General features: G+C 46.2%; 1 protein-coding gene across 3 annotated transcripts in view; it reads right to left on the bottom strand.

Moving 5' to 3' along the window:
- PARVB (parvin beta) overlaps positions 1-21,378 on the bottom strand; it is a 533,348-nt gene that overhangs the window by 145,949 nt on the left and 366,021 nt on the right. For all 3 annotated transcript variants that reach the window (XM_069628141.1, XM_069628143.1, XM_069628144.1), the window contains exon 7: positions 19,522-19,580. In XM_069628141.1, coding sequence (XP_069484242.1) covers positions 19,522-19,580 — 59 coding nt within the window. The remainder of the gene's footprint in view (positions 1-19,521; positions 19,581-21,378) is intronic.

The following is a 21,378-nucleotide window of genomic DNA, read 5'->3' as shown; positions in this document are numbered from 1 at the left end:
GCTTAGGTAGAGGGCAGTCATTGGCTGTGGTCAGTATGACGCAGAGACCAGTGATTGGTTATTACTACGAAAGACAGATCAGAAACGAAACTGATACTGGTTTTTTCTTTACCGAGGATTCCCAGCCTGACGACGGGGAATATTCATGAGCATGTGAATCCATGCCAGACCCCATGCTGGAGAATCAGGAATACATTGCTATTAACTATAACTAGCTTAATTTACACTCACGTACACATGAAAATGAGTAAAACTTGTTTGCAGAAGTGGGAAGTCATCCTAACAAGGGAATTGGAACACACGTTTATATTAACAAAGCTGAAGTACCCACGAGTAAAAAAAAGCATCTTTTTGCCATTGTTCGATGTACCTTGTTGCCGAGTGGTCGCATGGCTCCCATTAAAGAGCAGAACGTTTCTGGCAACCTTATTAAAAGCAGAACTTGATTTCCAAAATGTTACAAGCACATTCCAACATCAGAAGAGGCCCCGCTTGAAACAGTGTTTCCCCATTACTTTGGAAGCATGACCGAAAGGAGGGGATGCACATTGTTTGAAGTGGTAGTTCGAGATCCAAACAGCCATGAACGATCTAGCGCCTCTTACAACTAGATGTGTAAAGCCTGAAACTTTCACCTAAAGCTGGTTTAATAATGACAGACATTCTGTCCCTCAGACATCTCAGGAGATCTGCTGAACGAACTTGGCGAAACAGCCCTTGCCAGCAACTCTTGCCTTTCACAAACTGGCAGTGAAGAACTTTAAGGCCATTGTCATCCAGGCCAAATCATCATACTACAATATCAGAATCCTACAGGCCAAATCAAATTGCAAGGAATTTTTTGCCATCCTGCAGGACTTCCTTACACCACAGCTGTACCTCCTGGGGACTCCGCTTGGTGCAAAAAATCCACGAGACATTTATTGCTAAAGTTGTTTCTCATCTGCAAGCTAGCACACCTCACAATAGTTAGTTTGGTACCCATAGCCCCTCTACCACAGGCACAGGACTACCCTTGACTCTGACTGCGAAACCCCCACCACCATTTTCTTTCACCCCAAGTACGGTGGTTGAAATCACCCAGATTATATCCAGCATGTGCTCACCTCTTGCAAGGGTGACTCCTGTCCCTCAAGGCTCATTGTCAGCTGCCTTGACACCATAGGACCATGGATAACCAAGCTCGTTAACCACTCTTTCCTTGAGGGGTGTGTCCCCTGTGACCTTAAACAAGCCTGTATTACTCCCAGACTTAATAAAAGACAATCTGGACCCCCTTCACCCAAAAAACTATCGCCCAATTACCAATGTTCTGTTTTTCCTCAAAGTCATGGATTGAGTTTCATATCTGCAACTTCAGAAATTCATTGAGGAAAACGGAATACTGGGACCCAGTCAATCCGGTTTTTGAGCTCGACATGGCACAGAGCTGCCATGCTCGACCTTAAATCTAACCTCTTTCCTCTATCATCGATCAAGGCCACCTGGCCCTGCTGCCCTCAAACTGGTGGACCATGAATTGCTGGCGACCTGGTTGCAATCGTTAGGCTGTTCAAGTACAGCTATACAGTGGCTGGCCTCCTTTCTGGGCCCCTGCACTGCCGCCAGGGGTGCCATCGATGATGCCTGCTCCTCCCCCGCATTACTCACCCACAGGGTTCCCCAGGGCTCTTCTCCGTCACCCACAGTGTTTAACATTTACATCCTCTCACTTCTGCCGATGCTAGACGATCTGGGTGTCCTGTAAACTAACTAGGCAGAAGACACTCAGGTTGTCCTAAAACATTCTGGCATCTACCTCCCAGGATTCTCAGGCCATCAACTCCATATACGACACCATCCATTCCTGAATGGTGGCGAACTCAATGGCCCTCAATGCCGAGAAAACAGATTCTCATCACCGCATCTAGCCACATGCTAAAGAAACTCGTCCCAGAGTATATTAATTTCTCCATCGTCAACACCATCATTTCGGTCGCCATGAGTGGCAAAACTCTGGGCATCACCCTTGGCGCCTAACTCACCATGAGGCAGCATATCGCTAAAACTCATGCACCCTGTGTTTTTTTTTTTTAACAAACTCCTCAATCATATTCGCCCCTTTCTCTGAGAAAAATACGTCTCTTTTGGCCTCTTCCTTAGTCAACTCACGTATTGACTAATGCAATCGTCTTCTCGCTGGCACTGCCCAATGAAACTTCTCTGCTTTCTGGGTGACCCAAAACGGGGCAGTAAGAGCAGTCTTGGGTATCCCCAGACGACATCCCATCTCAGAGGCAAGAAGAAAGCTGCACTGGCTGCCCGTGAGGCAGCGTGTGTCACACAAGATCTTGACTCTCACTCACAAGTGTCTGATCAATGATGCACCGGTTTATCTTCCAGAGCGCCTGACTCGACACCTACCCTCACGCTCTCTCAGATCACAAGACCATGCCAAACTTGTCCAACCCAGATTCCGACTGACAAGTATGAGGGGACACGCTTTGATGTCCTGGCCCCTGTTAATTGGAACACTATCCCCCTCGAACTCAAAAGAAATCCAAACCACTATTGAGTTTAATAAGAGGCTGAAACCTTTCTTTTCAATGCTCTCTCAAGCTAAATCCTGCCTGCTCTTCCTCTGACGTCCACTTTCTGTTTTGTCTTGTTTGTGTCACGTGCGGCCTGTGGCCTTTGGGCGAGTTGGCGCGTTTACAAAAATGTAAATAAATAAACAAAATTGCGTGTACCTAATTCTGTTACCATTAAGAAATGTACTGCTTTTAACATACTGAACACAGATGTAGATGTTGTAGAAGTGGCTGAAGTTGAACAGAAAACAAGCATTACCCAAGCAGGCAGACCAAACCATGTTAAAGTGAAACCCGCTCATTTAAGAACTGAACACAATGGTTTTAGAGTCGCTGAAGCGGTTTTAAACCCAGAGTCCTCCGATACAATGTTGACAAGGTTATCCAAGGCAGAAGGAGTGGACTACAACTTTGGGGTAACTACTGGAGGAAAAGGTGTATATGAAGCTGGGGACGGGAGCTGGGTTCTTGTTAAGACCCCTTTTAAAATCTGTAGAGCTGCGACTAAGGTGAAAGGAAATAGTCTGGGAGCTAAAGATAGACTTTGTGGTAGCCACAAGACAGAAGGAAAGGTAAAGAGGCTGCCCTTTTTGCCACACAAGAGAGAAGAATGCCTTGCCAACCTACAGAGCTCGAGGAGTCCTCTTGAAGTTGCCTAAAATTATATGTCGCAGTGGCTGTATCAGTTGAATGTAGTATAAGCAGAAGTCAACTGTGGGGCAACAGAGCTTGCTAACACAGTATCGTTAGCAGAAGGGAGATGCTGGAGAGAGCGCAAACCCCAAGAAGTATCCTGACAAACTGTATTTAAAAGATGATGCAGAAGTTGCAAGAAGCAGAGTTGTTGGTAAACAGAAGTGGTACTTTTGTCCTCGGCTTCACCCATTCTTTCCTGGAAGGAGGTTCTCCAGGAATAACATTGGTGCTGTTTTCTTTGTGGAACTTGGAAAGGGAATCGTTTCATTGAGCGAAGAAGGACCCAGTGGATTTTTCTTTGTGTGAACTTTTGTTTCTTTTGAACTTTTACAAGACTTGATTTAAGACTTTCTTTTCCTTGGAGGCAATTGACTTTGGAACATTCTTGGGCAGCAAGATCTGCCCAGAACAAGTAGAAGTCACCCAAGACACTGATTGTTTGGTAACCTTTTATTTATGTTGTTTCTATGTTACTTTCAATGTGTCTGTTTAGTGTGGGGGTTAGTTGTGCATGTAGGAGGTTTTCCCTTATATCCTAGAATAGGTAGGGAATCCCCTGGTAATATAGGTTTGGTTAGGGTTTATTTTCAAATTTTGATTAAAATAAAAATGTCAAACCTTGAGGAAACTAAACTCGGTTGCGAGTCTCACATTACTGACACCTCACAGTATAGAGACCCATTTTCCCACTGCTTTTTCTTAATAAAGGTTTATACCCAAAAACATGCCACCACTGTGTCCAAGCCTTACTTCTGCACCGGACTGTAGGTTTATAGGGTACTGGGCCCATTGCTGCACCCCAGTTGCTTGATGCTACAACTGCTCGTCATTAAGTGGTTACCAGTTTGGACTGATAGACCCTTTGAACGGGTCAACCTGTCCAAGTGATCGACCACTTAAAGACGAACAGGGAATGTAAAATACAAAGTGAAAAGGGGACTGGGGTGGGGGGGGGTCAGGTGAGTGCATGGTGGGGGAGTATTTGTAAGGTGGGGAGGGCCGGGTGGGGTAAATACATGTTGGGGGGGTATGTGTGTAAGGTGGGAAGCGGGCAATGGATGGTGGGAGTATGCTTATAATGTGGGACAGGGGCCAGCAGAGCAGGTGGGGGGGGGGAGGGGGTGAATATAAGGGGGTCCAAGTGGTGGGGAACTACAAGGGTCAAATGGGGTAGGGTTTGGTGCAGCACATGGGTAGTGGGTAACAAAGTGGGTAGGGCGATGGGGGCTCCCCCTTCAAAAGAAGAGAACAGCGAACAGATTGGGGGAGAGGACAAAGTGCATAAGAGGGTAGATGTAAGGAGTATTTTTTGGATGAGGGGGCGAGTGGTTACTGAACTCGACCATCTTTGGTTGAGCAATATGCAACTGCTTATAGGGATAAATAGGGGCAAACAGTAGGAAGGGCCAGCAATTGTGATTGAGCAAATGACTCACAAAGTGGTCGTCTATAGAGACACAAGATCAAGAACAACAGTAAAGAGAAGTCCAAACAAAAAGATCGAAGCAAGAGTTCTGGTGTCATCATTTTATCCAATTCCATTTTCCCCTGTATAGAGTGGGAGACAGCAGTTGAGAGGGGACATCCAGAAAGGATCTGTGGAGTTATGTGCAGCTTCTGCAAGAAATTAAGTACCTGACAGATGTTCTGCCTGCATCTTAGGGATATTTTGGAGACAAAGTTGGCACTATAGTTCAATGAAATCGCAGTGTCAATGTATTAAAAAATAAAATAAAAGATGTGCGCCTAAATGTAGCTGATAAGTACAGGATGTGAGGTTGTCCAGTGCTTTATGTCAACATATACCTTTGTTCCACCCAGAAGTAGCTTTTGCTATGACAAAAATCACTACTTCTCTACAATTTAAAAAAGCCTCTTCTTACACTGTACCCAATAAAACAATGTTATCATCAGAGTGATTAAACGTTATTTGAAGCTCTACAGATCACCTTATAGCAACTTATCTCAAACCACACTCAAAACACATCAACATATTTGCTTTTCCATGCCATCTTACAGATCTAAGTTCCCTACATCACAAGCCAAAAGAGTAAGTGTTGCTTTGCCCAGACCAAACAAGGCCTAGCAAAGTGGTCTACCTCATGATGCTCACTCATGGTCTTTTAGTTCCCTGTGCAATACTGATGAGAAATATCCACACACATATCAGTTTGGTCCCACCACCAGGCAATTCTCCCTTCAAAGAAGAGTAACACAGCAACCCCAAACACAGCTTCTCTTCAACATGTGCCTCATTGATGTCCCTCAACTAAAATATGAAGCATGAGACTGACTGCTCTCTCAGTTCGCTCATATGGATGTGAATGGGCTCCCTCTCGCACACATAATCACTCTAGACCAGTGGTGGCTGGTCCCCAATGGATGCCCATGGTGGGCGTGAATCTCTTAAAAACAGGATTATGGTGACAATTGTAATAGAAAAAATAAGCATTTACTGGAAAATATATTCATTTATGGTTTGGGGAGGTTCTGGAGACAATAGTGTTACTCAAGGAGGGGCTCAGCATAAAAAAGTTTGTGTTCTACACCCTTTCATCCCAGCAAGGACTAGGCACATTGAAAAACAGCATTAAACAGAAATGGGTGTCAAGAGGGTCAGAGAAAATGAAGTCAAAGAAAAAACCTTCAAAAAGAGATAAATTAACATATATTGTGACAAAATAAAGGAGAGCACATACAAAAAGGTGACATTCTGATCCTCTAAATTATGCTATGTGAGGGGTCAGAAATGTGAGGCAGACAACTTTTAGATGATTTCTCGATAAATGGCATTTTATTAAATAAGAAGTTTCAATAAACGCTTCACTATCCATACCTTGATAAGGATTTCCCTGCTTAAAACAAACTAAAGGAAACACAAACAAAGGATATCTGGGCCTCACACGTGTACACAAAAAACACAAGAAATTATACGGCAATTCACAATAACAAAAATTGCATTTGTAATATGCCCAGTCTCTCTTTATGACCTGGGTGAACTCTCCTTCCCCAGGTTTTAATTTGGTTTCAGTTCCAATGTTCAACAAAAAGAAACAAGGAAATCTGGGTTTGTAACAGTTCCAACAGTTCTTTGCGTCACAAGAAAGTTCCAATAATCCAATGTCCAACAAAAGAAAGATGCCGTTCTTCCTTGAATAGATATTTTCAGTCCATCAAATAGCATCAATGATATTCTTGGTCAGGATGATTTGCCACAACTGACTTTAAAAAAGCACAGCTTCTTGATATGACCTTTTCTTAGCTCTCATTTGAATACCATAAACCACAGTTTATATCTTTGTCGGGATAACTTCACATCACTTCCACTTCTACCTGGTTTACTCTCATACTAGGCCTACTTCTACAAGGATTCACCATGCAGGTCTACTCGCCTGCCCAATAACTTTCCACAATCCATAGTGCTTTTGAAGTTTTCAATCTACTGACAACCAAAAGTCCACAACACCTTCAGCAGTTTGCAGCATTATGACTTTCAACAACTTAAAAAAAAAAATACAAGATTCACATTAGTGTTCTTTAACACTTCCATGCAGGCGAGGCACTCTTCTTCTGAACATTCACCTTCCAGAAGGGCAGCCTTGTTGCCACTCTTGTCTTTCAGCCACACCAGTAGCCAAATACCCCGAAGGATGTAATTCTAACTTTCCTCCTTTTGGCTTTGCAATGCAAGTTCAACTACCAGCTTTAATTCTATGGAACAGGCAACAAGCTTCTCCTTTGAAAACGTTGACCCTCCTCTTCCTGTTAGCCACGGTAGCTTAATTGTATGCCTTGCTGTTAGTCTCTTTTGGCAATCTTGTCCAACTCTACTTTGAGTGACGCTTGTTTGTTCCCTGGAACTCACAATCATTAAAGTTCAGTCACTTAAATTCAATGCTGCAATCTTGTCTGCTGCTTTACAAATGATTCTTCAGCTAGTCTTCACTTTAGAATCACTTAAGTTGTCTGTTTTCTTTAGTTTAATATTTAATGAGTGTTATTCAAGCAGTTTCACTCATAGGCGGGTGCAACTTTTGTTAGACATTTTCCGACAAACAGTCTTTATACAGCAATTTCACTCACATGCAAGTGATGCTTCTTTGCTACTGTTGTCTGCCTTTGTTATGTGCAAGGGATTAGAACACTCGGTTTCTGTCTTTGCTGCAGGATTTCCACTGCTTTGGCTTCTTCTGAACGGACACAGTTCCTCGCTGAAGCTGCCTTTGTTCCCGCCAATTAAGTAAAGAACTCGCCTTGCTCCCGTGACCCCCAGCCACGGTCTCCAGCAAGTTTCCTGCTGTGCAGTCTCTGCAATTCAGTTCACATACAGGAAAGACTTCTTCTACCACGCTTCCCGCTGCGCAACCTCAGCACTTCAGATTGATGGGGAAAAGGATCCTCAGGACCAGCAGGTGGAATCTGCCCTGCAGTGGTCCCGGCACCCTTACTTTCCTCCACCTTTTGCTTGGACTGCCAACAACACCCTCAGCATCAGGATCAGTAAGTGTCTGCCCTTCCCTGGCCACATGAGAAGGGTCTCAGGCCAGGTATTCTGGGGGAATCATTAGGGATTCATCTCATTGACTAATCCGATATGCTACCTGCAACTCCTCTAACACCCATGAACATTTATTTTTAAATGGCTTTGTGATTTGCTCTTCAGCACCTCGAAAAGTAGCTTGGTGCTCAACAGGAGTTCCTTAGCAGGTGGTGCTGCAGTCTCTTACATCTGGTTGAGTTACCGGAGCAATGGATTCCTTAATTTGGAGAAAAATGGTCCCTCCCGACCTGGTCGTAGAAATACTAAATACATTTTAACCCTACTTTCTGGTTTAGTGAGTTCAAGTTCATGAAATACACCAAGGGTCAGAATGAAGAAAGAAGAAGTGAAAACTAGAAGCAGGGCATATTGTATAATAGGGTTACCAAACGCAGGTGCCATTTACCCAATTACACAAGATGGTTCCTAAGGATGTAGGTCCCAATGGTGAAGATGTAGGCTCCATGGGAGTCAACCTGGTTCTACATCTTTGCCAACTAACAAGTAAAATACAACACTTATTCCTGCACAATAAAGGATCAATAGTTGTCACTGCACAAAAGCAAAACCGGGGCCTCTCCTGATGGAGTCCTTTCTTGCTACACACAATCCCATGTTCAAAGTGAACAAGTTTCAGGCATCCAGAGGCTAGATCCACAGGGACCAAGGTTAGGGGGAAATAGTTTATAGGAATTTCCCCTTGCAGAAAAATCCTTCAGATGCTCATCCAAAACAGAGATTTTACAACTGTGAATACAGGAGGAAGACTGAACACACGTATTATTAAGGGAACGGGTTGAGGTAGTTCCCAAGTAATAAAAGTCCATTCAAAGACTAAGGCAATTTTCCTTTGGGGCAGAAGGCCAAATCTTATAGTCTCATCGACATAAAAATACTGAGACAGACTGCTACACAGATATGCTCTGGCTCAGGGGCCTCTCCAAAATCTACATTCGTCCAGCAGAGTGAATGTGCAGGAATATTAATGAGTGTGTTGTCCGAGCATGTGACAGCCAAATCCACACAGAAAATTAGTAGAAATACCATTAATAAAATGTGCAAATTACTACAAATCCATGGCTCATGAGCTGCACAATGCCAATAAAGCTTCATCCAGTTAGGGCGGAGGTCGGTGAGAAAACACAATACTGAGGTTCAGAATCACTTAGCCACCATCAAGAGTCTGTACTCTGCTAAATCCAGCATGGCTACCAGCACGGTTGCAGAGGACATCCAGCCTACAGCAGCATGCTCCGAGGTCGTGATAGGACTACGGGACGAGGGCTCAACGCCTACCAGAGTGATCTGAGGTTGACGCTTCCGCTTCGGGGGCAAGACTCTACCTGTATCCTCCCATGTCTGAGCCCTCTCGTGGCTCATGGCCATCACAGGCCCACACGCAAAGGGTGTGGCACAAGGCTTCAAAATGGTAGAGAGGCACGTGGTGGAGCATGCCAAGCTGGTGGCCATCTTGGATCCAACTCCGGGCCTGCCCGTGTTTTCACACATTGAATGGGCTTTGCGAAATGATCCCAGTCCCCTTCCCTTTGGAAGCGGCAGCGGATTGTACAGTACAGGCATTTGGTCCCCTCGGGCATACATCTACTCATCGCAGCCTTACGGCTACATGCCTCATATGCCTCAGCAATTTGACCAGGAGCGGAGGCCCAGCGCCTTAGAAGGCCATGCCCCTAGGGACCCAGCGGCTAGCGAGGATCGCTTCTTCGAGCGCTTCTTCCTCTTCCTCATGTGTTCCCCTCAGATGAAGGGGATCCTGAAGGATATAGTGAAGGAGGACATCCCACCGGTGGCACCTCCCAGGTCCTCTCCTCTGGGTACTCCTCCGGCGGTGCCAATTCCAGTGCCGGCCCCTCCCCCGGTCCAGGCCCTACCGGTTGTTCAGACCCCTCCACCACCTTGTGTAACAATGGCTTCCCATCAACCGCCGTTGGACCAGTCTTCTGTGCCAGACTTAGGGGGGATCCTGTCAGCACCTGTGCGCCAGGGCCCCGACTCCACTCAGTCTGTAAAAAGGGGTGGGGGGGGCAATGATGGCGACGATGGCTCCCGGGACGATGAACCCTCTGCATTCATTAGGGCCTTTCATGACCGCCTTCAGGGCCTGGGGGGAGTTCTTGGGGGTCCCTCTGCCCAAGGTAGCCCCCCAAAAGTCAGCAGTGCTAGCAGAGGTCTTTCGTAAGCACACCACGATGCCGCAAGTGGCACAAAAGGTCTAGGGGAAGCCTAGGGCCAACGCCCAGATGAACAGTAAATTAGACAACAGGTTAAGGCTGACTGACAGGGAGCCAATCATCCTGCCCACCCACCCGCAGACGCATTCTTCAGTGGTGGCTGCGGCCTCATATCCTAATCGTCTTCGTCATCTTCCTCCACGGGAGCAACCTCCATTTGTCTTTCCAAGGAGCACAAGGTTGTGAAGTCTTTGGGAAAGCGCTGTTATTCCATCTCAGGAATGCATCTGTGGCAATCCAACGCAGACGCCCTCTTGGCTGCGGCTGATCAGAAGCTGTGGCGGGAGCACAGGGAATTTCTGCCCAACCTCCCTTTGGACAAGCAATCCTCCTTCAAAGCCGCAGGACCTCATGGAGTTTTCAGTCTCCCACATTGACACAGCCAGCAAAGGGCTGTACCTTGGTGTCGAGATGAGAAGTACGGCATGGATGCACAACACTATGTTTTCATCTGGCTGGCAGGAGCGGATCCTGGATCTACCCTTTGAGCGCGTGGACCTTTTTCATTCGTCAATCTATGACAAGTTGACAAAGAAAACTTCCAAGTACTTGGCCAAACTTACCAAACCTGGACAGAAATCCTTCCCTCAGTCCCAGGGCAGGACTGAGTTCGAACCCTGTGCTTTCTCCGGCTTCAAGGGGTTTCGGGACCGCGGTGCACGGGGGCCTAACGGGTCGCCCAACGACAACAAGAAGATGCAGCAGAGGACTTTTCGTGGGTTTTACCGCTCCCCCTCTTCTGCCCCCGCCAAGAAGCAGTGACATCAAGATAGGGGAACACAGCTTGTCTGTGGGGGCCAATTGGCTCTTTTCTAGGACAACTGGAAGCATCTTTTCAACTGAACGTCCGCAAGTTTCGGGCTTGAGTGGGTTGCTACTTCATCCCGATTGCCCCCCACTGGCCTTCGAGACCCGGGTTTTCAGATCTGCTGCAGTTGTGCTCCCAGGGTCCTGTCCACCTGAGCTCCAGCAGGGCATTCCTGACGCAGCAGGGCGGGGGAACATCCAACCTGGCCAAGCTGACGCTGGCGGCCTGGTTCCTGACCAGCTGAGGCTTCAACATGCTCAATTTCCGGATGGCAAATGGAACATCATTCAGCAGGACAGGAGGCCCTTGACTCGGTCCCAGTATAAGAGTAAATGGACTAGGTTCTGCCATTGGGCTCATGACAAGGGTCTGGACCCTGTCACCTGTCTGCTGGGTGACATTCTGGCTTTTTCAGCACACCTGGCTCGTTCTGGAGTTGAGGTGGATACTTGCAGCACTTATTTGGCGGCCATTGGAGCTTACAGGAATTCCCCCTAGCATGTGTTTTCTGCAGCCAACCCTGGGTTAAGGCCCACCTTAAGGGGTTGTCTAGGCTTTTTCCACCGGTGCATTGGCTGCATCCGGTTTCGGACCTCAATGTGGTTCTTGCAGCTTCGCAGCGCTAGCCTTTCGAGCTGATGGCCTCTGTGGACATCCACTTTGTAACACTAAAGACAGTTCTACTGTTGGCTCTCACCTCTGCATGCAGGGTTAGTGAGCTGCAGGCGTTTTCCTTGTGCAAGCCCTTCACCACGTTTTACAACGACAAGGTCATCTTGCGCACTCACCATCTTGCGCACTCACCATAACGTCTTGCCCAAGGTTGTCTCTCCTTTTCATATGAATCAAGAGATCTGTCTGCCATTTGTGTATTTAATGGTGATGTGACCGCGATCACACACCCCAGTGTCTATATTATTATCGATCACTCTAAGGGGATGGTGAGCAATGAAACTAAAAAATAACGCTTTGATGATTAGAGTATGTATCCCCAGACTAAATGCCTGACAGAACTAGTCAGTAACTCCAATGAAATCTAGATTTACATCACAAAAGAGCTGAGTGGGGTCATTAAAACACATTATCACTATTGCATGGCTGTGCTGTAAGCCCTAACAGCCAGACACACACGAAATTCCCTCTTTTATTATCTCTAGATTTTCTCTATGAGATCACCTTCTCTCCACCCCTTGCCTGCATCCGCCAGCAATGAGGAAACTTTATATAAAGTTGTGAATGGGTCCGCTGATGCGGCCTGTAATCAAAGTAAGGAGGCAGATGAAGACCACTAAAAACTGCACCTGTAGGAGCGCTGTAAAGTCCTTTGCACATGTTTGTCTTTTGGCCTCGGTTAAAAGAGTACTTGTTTAAACTGCAGCTGAGAGAGAGGGGAGTACAAACTATGAACGAGGTGCTAGGAAATTTAAGGAAAAACAAGGTCATTACAGTTTTGCCAGTGCAGTAAAAATGCTGCTAGAAATTGCCAGTAATTCTGGCACCAGCACTTATAAACATGTTGGCCAGAGGGGGGCACAGATTTACCTCCAGTCCTGAGCTGCTGGTAAATCTGGACCCACACCAGCAAAAGAAATGCCGGTAATTATGGCAATCCCCTGCACGGAGCCCTATGGAGACTCCACAGAATAGGGAGTTCCCACCATTGCTGGCACCTGGAATATCCCAGTAATACCGGGATTTCATGCGCTGGTACGGCAGTTTTAACAGTATCCTGACAGAGTTACCGGTAAAACTGTTATGTTATATAGACTTATAAAGCACAGCATACACCCAAGGCACAAAGTATTCAGTTGTGGTCCTTGCGTCTCCTTCGTCGAGCATGAAACATGAAAGATAGCGAACCGTTGCAGTAGGAGATAAATGAAAGAAATAGGACAGTGTACAAATAAGACACATATGTACGACTTCTTGCTTTTCAAATTTCACTATGAATATAGGTGTGCACATGTATGCGAGTCAATTTAGCAGGATCCTGAGACCGCTACTACTCTTGTGACTATTTTAGTACTGTCCCAAAGGAAGGATTTTTAAAGGATATGGTTTATTTGAATGTTGCATGAAGAACTGTTGTACTAAGGATGTGTTTATATGTATATATTTATTGGGTATTTATAATGCGACTATACATCAAATGGTGTTTCAAGGAACAACAAGAGAAAAGGGGGGGGGGAGAGAACAGGGATGCCGAAAAACAAAAACGGTCCTCCTAGACCATGTGACATTCAGATCGTGCAAGTAACAAAGTGCAGGGGAGGGAGTTGGGGGGGCAAAAGGGGGTGGGGGGGTGGTGCCAGCCAGAGCAGAATCTGCTAATACTAAGGGGGAAAGAAATCGTAGGTCAGAATGGCAAGCACGCGATTGATGAGGGAAGGGGAAGAGGGCCCATGGGCTTGGCAAGTGCTAAGGGGAAGCCAGATGGACAAGTGCAAGGGGAAAACCGAGTGCAGGGGAAAGAAGGTCCACTTGCTAAGTGTGATGGTGGGGCAGGTAGGTCATTCCAGAGGGAGGCAATTGCGTAAGAGATCTACCCCCCACCCCTCCACTCTCTGCTTGGAAAAGCGTCTGATCTGCAGAGAGTTGGAGCTAGAAGGCCAAAGCGCTCTAGCAAGGAGGCATTCTGGGAGAGAGAGTTGGATATAGAGGGTCCCAGGCCCCAGAATGCGTTGTGGATGATGCAGAGAGTCTTGATTCTTGCAGCAAACGGGAGCCAGTTGAGAGATTTAAGGGCTGGAGAGATGCTGCCCCTGGGCTTGAGGCCAAGGATAAATTGTGCAGTCCTATTCTGGATTAGTTGAAGGGGGCGAAGGGAGGATTTTAGGCAGATTGAGGACGAGGTTGTTGCAGTAGTCCAGCCTAGAGAGGACCAGAGCTCTGGAGACATTGAGTTTCTGGGGGAAGGTGAGGGAAGGGAGAATTCCTCAGAGGTGGTGCAGCTAGAAGTGGGCCTTCTCTGCAAGGTCTGGGATGTGAGGAGAGAAGGAGAGAGAGGAGTCAAAGATGACACCAACGTTTTTTTGCCTCACTCAAGGGTGAGGGGAGGGGGCCTATGGAGTGCGGCCAGCCACTAGGAGGGAGCTGGGGTCTCAATAAGAAGGATCGCAGTCTTACAGGCATTAAGGTAGAGATTGTTCGCAGCACACCATGCCTGAATAGCAGTCAGACAGCCGGGCATGAAAGAGGAAGAAGAGGAGGGAAAGGCGAGGAGCGTGACGGAGAGTTATGTGGCGTCCGCATAATATTAGACGTGAGTAGAGAAGGCAGAGATCAAATGGGCTAGAGGGGCAAGGTAGATGTTGAAGAGCCACGGCAAGAGGATAGAGCCCTGTGGGATGTCGCAGGTGGAGTGTGATGGAGGAGAGAAAAGGGCCCAGTTGAACCTGGGATGGTCGGTCAGAGAGGAAGGAGGTCAACCAGTCCAGTGCCAGGTCCGTGATGCTAAGTTTATCAAGTAGCCGGTTTATAAGGGTGGCATGATTGACCGTATTAAAGGCAGAGGAAAGGTCAAGTAGGATGAGAACGGAAGCAGAATTGGAAACGAGATTAGAAATCCAGTCTTCCCGGGTGTTCAGGAGTGCCCCCACCTCCCCAGCCTGCCCTCAAGGCAAGGTAACATGTACCCCAAAAATGTTCACCACAAGAGACAAACCCATAGAACTGTAAATACCAATCTCCAGGAACTGAGTTACTTTGTTAAAACACTCAGGGTGATAAAACTCTGCCTACAATTTGTTATAGACTACGGACCTTTCACTTCGGACCACGTTCCTATTTAAGATAGTTACCCATGCCTATACCTGGTTCTTTCCTGTGAGCCTATTGAACTGTTTTACTTGGAACAAAACGCTGTTTTTTTAAAGCCACTCCTTATAGACATTACTGCCATGCCTTTATTCTGTATGTGCACTGTGATGCGTACTAAATCGTGCGATAAGAAACCTGGAAAGAATACGTTACTTTTCACTATTTATGAACACCCAACTACGCATCGCTCAGGTACTGCCCCCCAATGGTAACTGCTAGGCCAGGTCTCCTCTGCACAGAAAGACAAGCAACCCCAGACATGAGGTTGGAAAAGAATCTGAACCACTGGCATTGCCAAGAGCAATGCCAGTGGTTCAGATTCTTTCAAAACATTCCACCTCTCTCGTGCTTAGAAACTGGTCTCTGGTATTAAGTGTGTTATAAAAGAACAATTATAACCTATTAGGTATATGCACGTAAAGATTGATTAGATCTATGAGCAAAGTTTGTTGAGCATGTGGTTTCCTAGTACAGTGGTCATAGGATTTCCTCTTGGGTACTTTTGACCCCAGTGCTTAGGGTCTCTTAAGGCAGAGCTCTGTACCTCCTAAATATATTATTGTTGCTTTGAATTTAAGAGTGGTGCCCACCAATTTTCACTAGTACAGGGATCTGCAACTTTTGGCTCTCCAGATGTTTTAGACTACAACAGTCCTCAGCCTAAGCCAGCATAGTCAATAGTGATAGATCATAGGTGTCAGAACAAAAAATATCCAGAGGGCAGCAGTTGGAGCAGGTTGCAGTCCCCTGGATTAGTGGGTACATTGCTGACTTTAAAAACTGGCAAACAGGCTAAGCGCTCACTCTCAGACCTGAATTCACCATGCTAGTTACCGGCCTAAATGGCATCAGGACTGGCTCAGTCATTCATCCTGTTATGTTTGATATATGGAGGACTATTAAATGACAGCAGTACCAAGCACTACATAAACAAGTTTTCTTTGTCATCTCATTTTTCCAATACAACCAAATGCATCAGAGCATGGGCAAATCACACCTCGGTTTTTCTATCTCCAACACTTAGGATTGCCTATAAGCAGTCTTAAGATCAGAACTGGGAACTATAAACTAGAACATTCTGCTCAGCATGTAAGCACCAAGAGTTTGGTAACCATTAAATGCTGAAAGGCATGGACGTCCACATCCTCCACATTAACCTTTAAATATGAGAGGATTGGAGGACCTAGAGTTGACCTCCAATTACAGACCAGCATTGCGGCAACAACTTATGCAACAGTTACGCAGTGAAGTTTGCAGTATTGTGCTACACCGGTGTAATCATTGCCCCTTAAATGGCGGTTACTGATTCAACACATGTCAAAATATTTTCATGCTTAATTCTAGTTATAGGTATTTTCTTTTTTAATGGTCCAGCCCTGTACCTAATGGATAAGCTGCCCTCCCCCACCCCCAGCACCCGCGACACTTTCAAAGTTAAACTTTGAGGTAATAAAAGCTCAAGAATGGAGTGCAATTTCAGCAGTTGCCACATACCCTTCTTTGAGGAGAGCCTTGCTGCTATTGCCTCAATCCAGCATATGGGACCCAACACCACCATGGGCCTCACTGCGCTGTGCAAATACCTGGTTGATTTCCCCCCCCCCGAAAACGGGTCTCTTGCGGCACACTATGCTTGTAAGAGCACTGCTAAAATCACTGCCGCAATCTGGCTTGGCGTCGCTCCACTTGAACCCAACTCATACCAGACTGTCCTCTCCAGGTCTTCACCCAGGCTGCTCCCGCAGCCCAGGTATTGATCTCCCAACAGTGCTGCCATTCTTTACTTGGGAAACCCTCAACATGTATCCAGGGACTGCGACGATACGCTCTGGATAAAACCCTTCAAATCCGCTCCACGGGACACAGACTGGAGTATCACAAGGATCATCCCTATCCCCACTGTACTTCAACATCTACCTGCACTGCATCAAGATCATCAAAAAACACAACCGTACATGCCACTACTACGCAGGCGGCACATAAATCATCTATAAAATCGAAGATACACAAGAAGACAACACAGCGCTGGGTGAATGTCTTAAAGAACTCTATGACTGGATGAACACAAACCGCCTAAAACTCAACCCAGGCAAGACAGAAATCAGGATTATATTCAAAAACCTGGAAAATAGCATTTATATCCCATGGCCCACTGAACTAGGAACAGCACCCACACCAACGAAAATAGTCAATTACCTCGGAATCCTAATGGACAACGAGCAAACATTAGAAACACAAGTAAACGCAATAACCAAGAAATGTTTTTTCCTCCTACACTCGGTAAAAAGAATCCTACCATTCCTGTCATTCACCCATAAAACATTGACAATCATCGGCCGCATGTAAAGAATTGACTACGCCAACATTCTCTACCTCGGAATGCCAGAAGACCTACTGAAGAAACTGCAACGTATCCAAAAAGCAGCAGCCAGACTCCTCAGTCTATCACAAAGAGACTGCATCACGCCAGTGCTAAAAATGTTACACTCGCTTCCAATCAAACAACGAATCACGTTCAAAACAATGTGCATAATGCACAGAGCAATCCACGGCCAAGGAGCAGAATTCCCACAAAAGAAAATAACGATTTACCAACTGACAAGAACACTCAGATCAAGCAACGACATCCACCTAGAACCAAAACCTTAAACAAGGAAACCGCTAGGGGGATTCCCCCTTCTCACCTGGCAGTAAACACTTGGAACACCCACCTGAAAGACATATGAAATACAACGAACCGCCTTAAATTCAGGAAACTACTCAAAACCTGGCTCTTCGTTCGCCACAGAACCAGAATGAATCAACAGAAAATAAATGAAAAAACAGTAATCATCCCTCCAAAGCCAAACCCCCTCGCTAGGCTAAACCCAAGGGACAGGGACCATCACTAGAGATGAAAGAGCATTAAACACTAAAACACACCAGACAGGACAGGGAGCGCTTAGAATTCCTTGGGTGGGGGGGACCACGTCCTAGGACCTCAGGGAGACTATGCTAGGCAGAGCCCTCTTATGACCAAACAGCAACCTATAACCTTAGCACTCAACACTGGGTGGAAGAGGCCCTCACCTCCTGTCCCTCACACAGGAAGCCTCGGAGATAGGCCCCTCCTCATGCAGACCTAGGCGAACGAAACAGAGGATTGGCTCTAGCAGACAGCAAGGCCAAAGACACCCGAACCCAGATGCCCGAAAGAACAAGATAACCCCACTAACCCATCCACTAAAACCTCAACTCTTGGCACACGCCTCTCAAACCCCAAACACACACAACCACTCCCTTTGCACCGCAAACCGCAAGTACTTCACTACACTGCAACAAAACAAACCCCATATTCTCGCACAACAGCACATGGGAGCCCACAGATCCGGAAACCGCATCCATGTTCAGCAAACGGTGCTAACCGAACTGAAGCTGCCAACAGGGCATCACAAATCTCACTCTACCTTTATCCCACTGCACACTACTAACCAATCCTACCCTCTTAATTTTCAGATCCGGCAGAGCGCCAGGGGATCACTCCATTGGTGATAGTGCACGGTATAAATATCCTTTAACATATCAGGTAGATGCATACCAAGGGTACTGCTTAGGTATTGGTCCCTTTACGGCGATCAAGGGTATCTAATTTGGCCAGCATAAACATGCAACATTTCCTGACTTTGTTACAACTTATAATGGCAGATGTTGCAAAATGGTTGATTTGGGGAGACAGACATTAGTCAGTGAAACCGAATGCATTAGTCTTAAAACCTTCAAGTAAAACACAAACATGTAAAATATATCCCAAGACATTTAGTAAAAACGTCTAAGACGTGAGCTATAGGCTAAACAATAACCTAAAACGCATTAAACAAATATTTAAGGGTAAAACGGTGTAAAAAGCCAGATCACAATTGTTGGATACAAACCATGAGAATCAAAGAACCCCAGTTGATTACTCAAGCCATAAAATAGCCGACAGGTATTACAGTCTAAAGAGCGGGACCAATCCCTATAGTTGATGGTTCCAGAATCGCTCTTGCGAGGAGAGCCATGCTCGCAGTCTTGCGATTTTAAACTATGCTGTCAGAAACATTAAAAAGACTGCAGAGTTGGCATACAACTGCACAAACACTGCAAGGAGAGTGGCTCATTACAGAACAGAAGGGACTCGCAACAGAATCCAGACAGTAGGGGTAGAGAATAGACTTAAAAGGATGTGTTCAAACGACAGTACTTCAGGGCAATGAGACTGGAATGGTGAAAAAAAACAGTGGTAGAGATCACAGGTAGAACAGCTATCGCGACAATTGAGGCCAATTTCTCAACTTGGTCACAGTAAGCATGTTGGTCTCGGTCAACAAAAAAGGGAGCAAAGCGACTCCGTACATACACTTGCATATCAGGAGTACAACCATATCAATTGTAAGTAGTCCTGGAAATAGAATCTGATAAACCAGTGAATCCCAGTGTGTGTGTGTGGGGGGGGTGGGGGGGAGGGGAGCCGTGTGGGGGGGGGGGTGGAGTAGGTCTTTTTATTTTTAATACACTCTATCTGCAAGTTTCTGTCGGACGGAAACCACGTCAGCTACGACTTCTTCAGCCCTTGGGCTTGCCAAGGCATGGCTCCTTAGGACAGATTCTGAGACGCGTCTTGCTCCACACTGCCTGCCTTTCTCGAGAAACCAACCCAGAAGGTTATCTCGGGGGAGAAGATTGCCCGGGTGAGGGTTCCTCATTTCCTTCAGGCGAAATGATTTTGCAATATGTTTTCACAGAGATTTCCCATGAGAAAGCAATCCGAGTAGAAGCCGCCGCAGCACATGCAAGATAAGGCGTTAATTTCCGTCTTACTCGGTCGTGGTTGTGAGCTCCTCGGTCACATGCGCCGTCTGAAGCAGGCCTTCTCTTTTCTGCAAAAAACAAGAAAGGAGTGTGTGAAAAATGTGCTGCAACGTCCAACCATTACACCCCCTCAACCAGGTCACATTGCAATGATCAGACTTTCCCCATCAGTTAGAGGAGAACACCTTGTAGGAGACGAGGGTGCTGGGATTATAAACTACTTGCTTTGGGTGGTAGTATACTAACCATCTCCACATATATGCGCCAACACAACACATGTATACCAATTGAGCAGCTCACACAAAGCAATTAAATAACCCTACACCTGAACAGTCCTGGCCAAAGCATCCGAGCACCATGGGCAGGATCCCGCTCTGGACACAAGTGCTTCTATTGGCTGGACACGGGGCACACAGAAACAGACCTGCAGACCGAACTCGGGCTACTTCCGGTGTGCATGCATCAACACAACTTGTAATCTCCTCCTCCCTACCTAACCCGCCCCATCCCCCTTACAGAGCAGGGTAGTGCGTGATATAAAACCCAACAACATAACCGTGATGGATGGCCAAGATGGGAAGACGTTAAGCAAAACCTTTGCAAGCCTTCAATCTCAGTTGCCATTTAGTAATCATCCCATTGGCTAGGGCATACACTGCTTTTGCTGGATGTAATCCGCTGCCAGTTTACCTCTCGGCCACAAACCACTGTAATGGCACAAGTGAGCCACATTTAGTGCCAGACTAAAATCAAAGTTACATTTGTAGCCAACAAAATATCCGTCCTTTCTTGGTGCATGCAACAGCCAACTGCTTGCCGGAAGTGAGGTCACGTGACAGCAGCATTCACTTGACCTGGCAGAGGGATGAAAGGCATGCGCATTTGATTTTGAGGAAGCAGTGTGTGCATGTTCCTTTTAATTTTTTATGGATATTGTATTGTGTTTTACTGTGAGGGTTTTTTATTGAACAGGAGAAATATGCAAACATTGCTATCCCAACACCACCAGCGCTCGTGCACTCAGATTCTAGGGTGGGCAAACAATGTTGGGGTGACAGAAGCAGACCAGTCAGTGGAAGCCAGCCGGAGAGCACAGAGCAGGCCGTTTGCCTGGAAGCAATGTGCACAAGGCGCTTAGCACAGCAGAACATCTTCAATGCGCCTTCCACTGTGCCTCCCTTCACGCGCACTGACCCAAAACCTTAAATGCATAAGTATTTGTATTATGCATTTTATCTATTTGTATTTCTAGGGTGCTCTACGCCAAAGCACTTTACACAATAATAAAAAAACTGTAGAAAAAAAAAAGAATGAGTGAGAAAACTGGAGTACACATTTTAACAAGATGGTCTTTAAGATGTGAGCGAAACATGGGATAGTAAGAGAGGGAGGTAGGGTGTTGCAATGAAGGGGAGCGACTAAAGAAAAAAACAGGAGCAAGGAGAGCAAGCAACTGCAAGAAGAAAGAAAGCTTCAGAACATAAGGAGCGTGCAGGAGAATAAAATGGGATGAATGAGGAACCATAAAGAGGAGCAATATTATGGCGGGATTTGAATACAAGATGGAGGACATTGAAACACAGGTGAGAGTGAGAAGGGAGCCAGCGCATAGAAGTCAGAGTCCTGAGAGGATAGAGAAAAAAAGACGACGAGAGTTGTAGACAGAGCAGAAAGGGGACGGATGAGTGGCTAGAAGGCCAAGGAGAAGACTCGAGCAATAGAAGAGGCGAGAAACAAAATAAGATCTAAAAAGCTTTGAAGCATGAAAGGAAAGAAAGGGTCTTGCTTTACGAATATTAAAAGGATGGAATCGGCAGGAGCAGAAGAGTGCAGGAATCTGTAAGGAAAAAGGAAGCAAAGAATCAA

This window comes from Ambystoma mexicanum, chromosome 12 (assembly GCF_040938575.1).
Source record: "Ambystoma mexicanum isolate Mex_15411 chromosome 12, UKY_AmexF1_1, whole genome shotgun sequence".
NCBI lineage: Eukaryota > Metazoa > Chordata > Amphibia > Caudata > Ambystomatidae > Ambystoma > Ambystoma mexicanum.
This window is presented reverse-complemented; position numbering and strand designations above follow the sequence as displayed.